Source organism: Sceloporus occidentalis, unplaced genomic scaffold, assembly GCF_023333645.1.
Source record: "Sceloporus occidentalis isolate IW3139 unplaced genomic scaffold, rSceOcc1.0.p SCAF_1, whole genome shotgun sequence".
In the NCBI taxonomy this organism is placed as follows: domain Eukaryota; kingdom Metazoa; phylum Chordata; class Lepidosauria; order Squamata; family Phrynosomatidae; genus Sceloporus; species Sceloporus occidentalis.
The window spans coordinates 221,694,446-221,704,184 of NW_028316981.1; the positions used below are offsets into that span (position 1 = coordinate 221,694,446).

At 46.6% G+C, this 9,739-nt stretch overlaps 1 protein-coding gene across 1 annotated transcript in view; it reads right to left on the reverse strand.

Moving 5' to 3' along the window:
* Positions 1 to 8,330, reverse strand: part of KRI1 (KRI1 homolog) — a 36,127-nt gene extending 27,797 nt beyond the window's left edge. The window contains exons 1-4 of the mRNA XM_089489104.1: positions 8,207 to 8,330; positions 8,039 to 8,109; positions 4,609 to 4,714; positions 2,267 to 2,369 (exon numbers count right to left, since the gene is read on the reverse strand). Coding sequence (XP_089345230.1) covers positions 2,267 to 2,369; positions 4,609 to 4,714; positions 8,039 to 8,109; positions 8,207 to 8,291 — 365 coding nt within the window. The 5' untranslated portion in view covers positions 8,292 to 8,330. The remainder of the gene's footprint in view (positions 1 to 2,266; positions 2,370 to 4,608; positions 4,715 to 8,038; positions 8,110 to 8,206) is intronic.
* Positions 8,331 to 9,739: the final 1,409 nt, after the last annotated feature.

Genomic DNA, 9,739 nt, shown 5'->3' on the forward strand with positions numbered 1-9,739 from the left:
ATAAACTCCATAATTAGTGACAAAAAATATAGCAGGGTTGCAAACATTTAATCATCCCATGAACTGCACAATGGCAATACTCTCCTCAATGATCCCATTTCAGTTTTCCAAAGGCACAAGTTACCAACAGATATGCTGATGTATCATCAGTCCCAAGTGCACAATACTGTAAATCCTACAAACAGGAAACTTTATGAAACAGATAAAAAAGAGAGTTGTATGGCATTATAAAATAAACTTAGAACTTCCAAAAGGCCATATCTATCTACCCCAAAGCACTGCATAGATAAGTTACTAGCCTTCTAGTTTGTTAAAGTGTCTTGGAAGAGAAATAGTTCTCAAATTCCTTCTATAATAGATACTGTCAAAATACTAAGAAGTGAAGTGGAAGACAAGCTGTAATCTTTTTGCACTCGATATTTGAGCCAAGATCCCTTTGTCTAGTGCATTAATATTAGGATTATATCAATGTACTGTACATAGAGATCAGTTTGAATATGGAGTGCAAAATACCACAACATCCTCTTTTCTTATAAGAGAATGAAAAGCACTAGCAAACCAAGGAGTTTTGAGTGAACAATCAGGCTATGAAGCTTCTTCATCTCAGCAAATCCCAAACACTCCATGAAAGTCTTTACTGCCATCCACAAACTGATGTGAATGACACGAACAATGCTAGTTTAACTAATACACAAGGAGCAGGATTACCAACATGCACAAAGGAAGATAGCAAAAACCTGTTTTGTGGCTTTGTTGCTGTTAAATTGCCATCAAAATGAATTCAACTTATGATGAATGAGAGCGCTCCAAGTCTCCCTGTTATCAACAGCCCTGATCAGGTCTTGCAAACTCAAGGCTGTGGCTTCATTGACTGAGTCTATCCACATGTAATGTAATCTTCCTCTTTTCCAAACTGCCTTCCAACTTACCAATTCTTACTGTATTTGCTAATGGGTCCTGTCTTTTCATGATATGTTCAAAGTACAGAAATCAGAAATATTACGGCAGAGACAATCCTGACCTCAGCATTCAATATGTCTTTGCACTTGAGGATCTTGTCTAGTTCTTGCACAGCTGCCAAGTCCTGGTCTTATGATTTCTTGACAAACATCTGCATTTTGATTTATGATCCAATGCTCAAACCACTACATTCATGCTGGCTCATGTCCATACTATAAATTTCATAAACATGCAAGGATTTGAGCCCTGAAAACTATTGCACCGTTGTTTATGAAGCTGCTATGCTAACTAAAGGTTTTTAAAAGGTTTTCAAAACAAAGCAGTCTGTTCAAATGTAATGTAATTGGGAACACTTTCAAGATGAAACTAAAGTTTACTAGTCTCCTTCCAGATGACATACAAAGAAATGGAGAACATGAAAACCCACTGCATTCCTTGAGTTTGTACACACTCTTCTATGAAGTCCTGTATAGTGATCAGAATTAAGTAAAACCATTCAATATGGCTGCATAAAAACCAGATTTCACAAAGCTAATATATGTTTTTACCATAGCTCTTTTAAAACAGCAATTGCACAAAAAAGAATTACTTGACATATTCCAGTTTTCAAGCAGACACCTGTTAGTTTGTTCCATCATAAGAAAAAGAGAGAAAAAGGGGGGAAGCAGGAGGGGAAGGATTCAACAGCACATTTGAAACTGATATATTGCAGCATAAAGATAATAAATTGGACCAGAGTCACCAAAAGCCTGTATAGAAATATATCCAGAGTGTGGCTGAATACTTCATCCACTCTTTTTCTTTCTTATGCATTCACATATTCCTCTATACAAATGCAACATACTTTAGAGGACAAGATGAAAAAAAATAACCTCATCCAATTGCTATCTGCCAGCTCACAGATCAAAATTCCTAGACTTGTGTTTTTAAACATTTGGTCCCCTAGCTGTTAAGCTTCAACTCCACAGAAGCACAAGCCAGTATGGTCAATGTTCAAGAATTCTGTGAGCTGAAGTCTCAAATATCTAGAGGGCCAACTGCTGAAAAACAATGTCCTAGATCAGTGGTTCTCAACTTGTGGGGCGTGACTCCTTTGGGGGTTGAACCACCCTTTCACAGGGGTCACATATGACCATCGGAAAACTGTAGCAAAATTACAGTTATGAAGTAGCAACAGAAATAATTTTATGGTTGGGGGACACAACATGAGGAACTGTATTAAAGGGTCATGGGATTAGGAAGGTTGAGAACCACTGTTCTAGATTAAGTATTTAACATGACAAGTAACCCAGCATTTATGCCTTACCCATCCTTTTCCAAGATCACCTTCCTCTCATAGTCCTTGAGAAACATGGGCTTTTCTTTTCTCTTTCGGGACAGCTTCTCATTGTCACTGGCTGAGGAAGAATCTGAGAAGAGAAATTAATTTAATTTTTTAAATTCTATTCTGTTTTATATATCCCTCCCCTTTCTCAGCAAGGGATTCAAAGCAGCATACATTTTAAATTCACAATAGAATTTAAAAAAACCTCTTCATACTAATGTTAAAACACAATAAATGTCTATTCTAAAATTAGAAGTTGAACAGCATTAAAAGATGCTTAAAACACAATAAAATAAAATCACTGCATCTTCTATTAACATCTCCCTCTGCTGCAACATACAAGAAATCAAAGACTTCCTTAAACAAAAAGGTTCTTACCTGCTGGCACAAATACAGCAGGGAGGGCACAAAGCAGAATTCCCTGGGAAAGAGAGTTCCAATTTGGAGCAGCCACTGAGAAGGCTGTCTTTCATGTCCTCACCAAATGTGCCTAGGATGGTGATGGAAGTGAGAGAAAGCCTTCCCCTGCAGATCTAGGAGCAATGGCAAGCTCACAGGGAGATAAGGTTTTTCAAATAGATTGGAACCAAGCCACATAGAGCTTTAAGGGTCATACCAGCACTTTGAATTCTGCCTGGAAAAGGATCAGCAGCCAGTAGTTTCAGCAACATCCTTATAACCTGTTCCATTCAGCAACTTGGCTGCAGTATTTTGGACCCACTTAGGTTTCCAAACAGTTTCCAAAGGTAGCTCTACATAGAGTATGTTACAGTAATCCAAACAAGATACAATCAAGGCATGTGTCACCCTAGCTAGATCTGGCATTTAAGGAACAGGCAAAACTGGCAAACCAGTTTTATCCGTGCAAATGTACTCCTGGCCACTGCTGAAACATGGTGATCCAGGCTTAGATCTGAGTCCAGGAGCAAGCCCAAACTGTAAACCTGCAATTGCATAGACTGTAACCCTATCCAATACATGCCTTTCAACTGACCAGGAGCACTTTTATCTTCTTTGAATTAAGTTTCAATTTGTTTCTCCTCATTCAGTCCATTACTGACAGAAGACATTGGTTTAGCATAGAAACAGCTTTTCTCCTTTGGCAAGAACAAAGTGTCATGCAAACTCTTCACAGTGGGCTGTTGAGTGGTCTACTTGATGTTGCTGTTATGGGGCAGAATGTAAAAGTTCACACTAGACATCTCTGTTGGATGACACTGACTAGTGGCAAAAGAAGAATGATTTCTTCGCTGCTGCTGCCACCACTACAGAGTAGGCTTTCCAATGGGTGCTGGCTTGGCACCACTCTGTGGGTGGGCATGATTGTTAATAATAATAATAATAATAATAATAATAAATTATTTATATCCCGCCTCTCTACAAAATGCAATTAAGGCAGCTTACAAGATTAAAATATACAGTCCAAAACCTCAAACCCTCCCCCCCCCCCTTAAATCATGTTAGGCATGATTGTCTCCACTGCTCTCTGGCTTTTTCCCTATTTCAGCCAGGGATTTGAAGGATCACCCACCAAGGTAACAGGAAAATCCTTAATAGTCATCAGGAATCCATTTGGTTCCACAAGCTTCCTACAGCAGATGATTTTAATCGCTACCACCCCAAACCCCTGTAGAGGTTTAGAGTCCCAGCAAGTCTCAACCGCTCCAGGTAGTGATCTGTCCCTGAAATAGAACTATAGAAAGTTCCTCCACACCTAAATCACCACCATCCCACCCAGCACAGAAAACCAGGTACAGAGTACGCCTTGCATTATGACTGTCCGCAAATATGGGGACAGACCCATGGTTGTCATGGTGGACATGGTGTCCTGACCTGCTCCTGACAGAGTGGTGTCTGCATGAATGTTGAAGTTCTCCAGTAGAACAAGCACATGATGAGGGAGATGGAACCATGATACTGCAGCTCCATCTCTCCACAACCCCAGGCCTTGCCTGTTGCTGCACTAAGAACCTTGGCTAACAAAGCCGAGAGAGGTTGATCCCCTGTTTCATCTAGGTTGGCATGCTCATCCAGGATCAAGTGCTGGATCAGAGGTATTTTTGTATTAACCAAGCTAGCATAAAGCAGCAGCACTTTCAGCCCAGGAGGCCCATTGCCAAGACTATTCAGACTATTTGAGGTGGGGGGCAGGTTGGGGGCAACCAACACCCTGAGGCTCTCCCTACTCCTATGGTGCTAATACTGTCTCCCTACTCTGCATCTCCCTCTACCCATTATTATTGGAATAGTTTCCCCTCAAAATCCTTACAAGTCTTCATATCTCAGAAAGAAATAGTCAGAAATTTGTCCAAAGGCAAAAATACCTTCCTTGCTGTAGAATGTGACATCCTTCTGATAAATCCGTGGATCCTTGGTTTTTAACAAGGCCAAGGTGCTGTAAAAAGCACGATCCAGTTTGGGATCAACTTCCTGCCAAAGAAGAAAATAACCACTGGGTTAGGAGTGTTATAGGAAAATCTATTTTTTTAAGAGCAACTGTTTTCCATCCTTGCCTAGCAAGGATAAAACTCAAAAATTATAGCCAGCAATGACGTGGATCTGGCACTTCCCTTCAACAATATGAAAAGACAAAGTATCCCCAGCATCAAATTTGCCATTCCAAACACATGAATATCACAGGTGACACAAGTGTGGAGCTATGAGGTGAGGGGGTTGAGAGCACTGCTGCCCCCAAATAATATTTTCCTTCAGTCCCTATATTTCTAGCATTTTAGTGAGTAAAATATTGAAAATTGTTCACATTTAGAATTCATATTTGATCCATTCACAGTCCCTTGGTTGGTTTGCCTGCTTACCAAGGATACAGAAAAGACCACGAGGGCCACACAATCAAAGCATCCCTGACAGACAACCATCCAGCCTCTGTTTAAAAACAGTCTCCAAAGGAGGAGACTCCACCACACTGAAGCCCACTGCCTTCTCCCCCTTGATCCGATTTCCCATGCCTGGGCTTTGGATGCAGAGTCTCTCCCCACTGAAGCCCACTGCCTTCTCCCCCTTGATCCGATTTCCCACGCCTGGGCTTTGGATGCAGAGTCTCTCCCCACTGAAGCCCTCTGCCTTCTCCCCCTTGATCCGATTTCCCACGCCTGGGCTTTGGATGCAGAGTCTCTCCCCACTGAAGCCCTCTGCCTTCTCCCCCTTGATCCGATTTCCCACGCCTGGGCTTTGGATGCAGAGTCTCTCCCCACTGAAGCCCTCTGCCTTCTCCCCCTTGATCCGATTTCCCACGCCTGGGCTTTGGATGCAGAGTCTCTCCCCACTGAAGCCCTCTGCCTTCTCCCCCTTGATCCGATTTCCCACGCCTGGGCTTTGGATGCAGTCTCTCTCCCCACTGAAGCCCTCTGCCTTCTCCCCCTTGATCCGATTTCCCACGCCTGGGCTTTGGATGCAGAGTCTCTCCCCACTGAAGCCCTCTGCCTTCTCCCCCTTGATCCGATTTCCCACGCCTGGGCTTTGGATGCAGAGTCTCTCCCCACTGAAGCCCACTGCCTTCTCCCCCTTGATCCGATTTCCCACGCCTGGGCTTTGGATGCAGAGTCTCTCCCCACTGAAGCCCACTGCCTTCTCCCCCTTGATCCGATTTCCCACGCCTGGGCTTTGGATGCAGAGTCTCTCCCCACTGAAGCCCACTGCCTTCTCCCCCTTGATCCGATTTCCCAAGCCTGGGCTTTGGATGCAGAGTCTCTCCCCAAATACAAATGTATATTTGTGTATCTATGTATGTGTGTGTATATATAGATATATTTCTAAAGTAAATTATAAAGTATTGCCCCCCCCCCCAAACAGCCCAGGGAGCAATGGGGGAGGCAAAGGGATTGGGGGCAAATAGAGGCTCCTCTTCTCTCTTTCCCAAAGGGAGTCTGGGAGACATAGAAGAGGCTGGATGCCAAGGGATTGGGGGCAAATAGAGGCTCCTTTTCTCTCTTTCCCAAAGGGAGTCTGGGGAAACACAGAAGAGCCTTGGATGCAGCCAATTTTCATTGGCTGCCCCCCCAAAAAAACCAACAGAAATGGGAACGGGGAGCAAAATAAACCGTGTCAAAGTGTTTCGAATCAGGTGATGACACTTGTGACGCCTGAGGCCTACGCGCTTGATTGACAGCTTGCGGACACAAATGGGAACGGGGAGCAAATTACTCCGCTTTAAAATACAGTGATTTAAAATAAATGGGAACGAAAACAGGGTCTGAATAAATCGAGGTAATTTGCCCACTTTTCGTAATGGAAACGGTGGGAAAAAAATCGAATTAGACTCGGAAAATAATCCGAGTCAGAATCGCGCCAATATAATCGGTTTTGTCTGCCAAGTGGGAATGGGGCCTTACTGTGCCCTCATTTTAACCCACTGTGGAATTTCAAAGACATAGCCGTGACTGTCTGGAAAATCAGTATCCAGAGGGATCTTGTAGCACCTTCGAGTTAAATGAAAGAAAGAATCTGGTAGCATGATCGTTTGTAGATTTAAGCCAACCTCTTCAGACGCAGTGGCATCACTGGTGACACCCAGTGCGGAGGGCTGCCCCACCTCCTTCCACTAACTGCCCCTTTTCCTGCTGGTTGTCCCTCTCCTCTAGCTTGCCCTCCCCAGCCACTACATCACCCCTAGCCTACTGCTCCGATGCAGGGCTTCCAGGGAGGAAGCCCCACGATGGAACAGCTAGGAAGGGTGCACGCTCACCCCCAATACTGCTCAGTCAAAGAGGAAATGTCATGATGTAGCCGCTGGGATACAGTAGCAATTTAGCTGCTGGGCCCTCCTCCTACACCACAGACAGAGCGCCCAAAAGGGGGCATGAGTAGCTCCTCCTGGGCAGTCCTATGGTCAGTGCCTGTCGGACGTTGGCCACAGAGTTGCCCTGGAGGACCTAGAGGGGTCTCCTCTCGGGTAAAAACACAGTGTTTTTGTTGTTTGCACTTTCCCCATATCCATGGGGGTCTTGTGCCCCAAACCCTAGCCAATACGGAGGGACAAGTGTACCATAATTTCCAACTCCTGAGCATAAGTAACGTTCCAATCCAAACCCACCCTCTACAAAACTACAATTCCCAGGATTCCCTAGCACTGAGCCAGGCCAGTTAAAGTAGTCTTGAACTGGACTTTATCTGAAGCAGGGACGGAGTTAGGATTTTAGGAAGGGGGGGGGTCCAGACTAAGTGCCACCATTATATTGGGGCTTGGGTGCGACGGCGCAGCAGCACACACCATTCATTTTCTAATGGAAGGGGGGGGTCCGGACCCCAAGAACCCCCCCCCCCTTTGGCTACGTCCCTGTCTGAAGTGTGTTCTGGACCAGAATTACTCCCGAGGTGACACAAGCCTCCATTCTTCCAAGCAAGGGAGGCTTCCACTTAACGCATCCCACATCGTGTCGCAGTTTGAACCCCCGTCTCCTGATCTTTGCCATGTGGAGCCCACCAAGAGTTGCTCTGTTGTTGACGGTAGCCAACCAAGGCAGGAACCATCCCCAAACAAAGGCCTCCTTGCAACAGCAGAAGAGCTGAACTCAGTCTTTTAATAGCCCCCAGGTAGTCATTGAGCCTGACCCCAAATTTATAGCCCTAGACTGCCATAGACAAGCGGTCTTTCAATACAATTTCCCAGCGATCAGTGATGTAGGTTCTGGCGAAAGAGTGGCACTCTGCACATGCTCAGAGGCACACTCTTCTGGAGTCCTCAGAACTGATGGGGAGGGAGGAAGGAAGCACAAACTCTTTCCGGCTCTGTCCTACCTCGTCCTCGGCGCTGGACTCCGAGGTGGAACCCTCCGTCTCCTCCTGGGCGCCTCCATAGCGGTCCTGCACTGCGCGGGGAGAAGGGGAAGGCGAAGAAAAGCCCCGTCAGACGGCGGTTATATCGCAGCCCCCCCCCAAAATGGCGCCCTGCCCTCCGCTACTCACGGCGCTGCAGTTCCTCCCGCCGACGGTACTTTCCGTAACGCGCCGCGAAAGCCTCGTTGATCCGAAGCTGCCGCTCGGCCGGCATCGTCCCGCTCTTCCGCTTCCCGCCCGTGAGCAAGGTTCACTTCCGGGTCGGGCGTCCAGAGACAAGCCCTCGCACGGTACTCGGTGCCCATTGGCTGAGCCTCGTCGTAGGCGCTTCCCATTGGCTGCGCCTTGGCTGGAATCCGTCGCAGGCGCTTTCCATTGGCTGGAGCGTGTCGCAGACGCTTCCCATTGGCTGAGCCTCGTCGTAGGCGCTTCCCATTGACTGGAGCGCGTCGTTGACGCTTCCCATTGGCTGAACCTCGTCGTAGGCGCTTCCCATTGGCTGATCCTCGTCGTAGGCGCTTCCCATTGGCTGAACCTCTACGTAGGCGCTTCCCATTGGCTGGAGCGGGTCGTTGACGCTTCCCATTGGCTGAACCTCGTCGTAGGCGCTTCCCATTGGCTGAACCTCGACGTAGGCGCTTCCCATTGGCTGGAGCGGGTCGTCGACGCTTCCCATTAGTTGGAACCCCGTCGTAAGGCGAGAGTGAAGGAGCTGGGAGCTGTCAATCAACGGAGGCTGTGTTGGGACTTAATAGCTGGAGTTTTCGCGTTCTGTCATGAGGAGATTGCTGTTGCATGCCTTCAAGTTCTTTCCGACTTATGGCGACCGTAAGGGCGGACCTGTCATGGTCCTTCCTTGGTCTGTTCGGAAGGGGCTTGCCCTTGCCTGCCTCTGAGGCTGAGAGAGTGTGACTTGCCAAAGATCACCCACTGGGTTTCATGGCCAAACATAGCAAGATGTGTGTGTGTGTCTTCAAGTCCTCTCCCACTTATGGAGGCCCTATCATGGGGTTTTCTTGGCATGGTTTGTTCCGGGGAGAGGGTTGCATTTTCCTTACCTTGAGGCTGAGAGAGAGTAGCTTGCCCTTAGAGTCATAGAGTTGGAAGAGACCCCAAGAATGGCCACCCAGTCCAACCCCATTCTGCCATGCAGGAACTCTCAGTCAAAGCATCCCCTTTGACAGATGTCTATCCAGCCTCTGCTTAAAGGCCTCTAAGGAAGGAGACTCCATTACACTCCATTGAGGGAGTCTGTTCCACTGTCAAACAGCCCTCACTGTCAGGAAGTTCCTCCTAATGTTGAGCTGGAATCTCTTTTCCTGTTGCTTGCATCCATTGCTCTGGGTCCTAGTCTCTGGAGCAGCAGAAAACAAGCTTGCTCCCTCCTCAATGTGCCATTCTTTCCCCTGAAGCTGAGAGGCTGTGACTCACCCAGTGGGTTTACATGGCCAAAATTGGGTCCAAACCCTGGTCCCTGGAGTCGTAGTCTGACACTCAAACACATCACTTGCTGGAATGCCGATAAGTGTTGCTTGCTACCTAGTTGAGTGACAAGCAACCCCTGCTGAAATTCCCCTTCACTAAGGAAGGCCAAAGAGGAAAGTACAGACACAGGATTGCTGTTGAACATGAAAACAATAATAATAATAATAATAATAATAA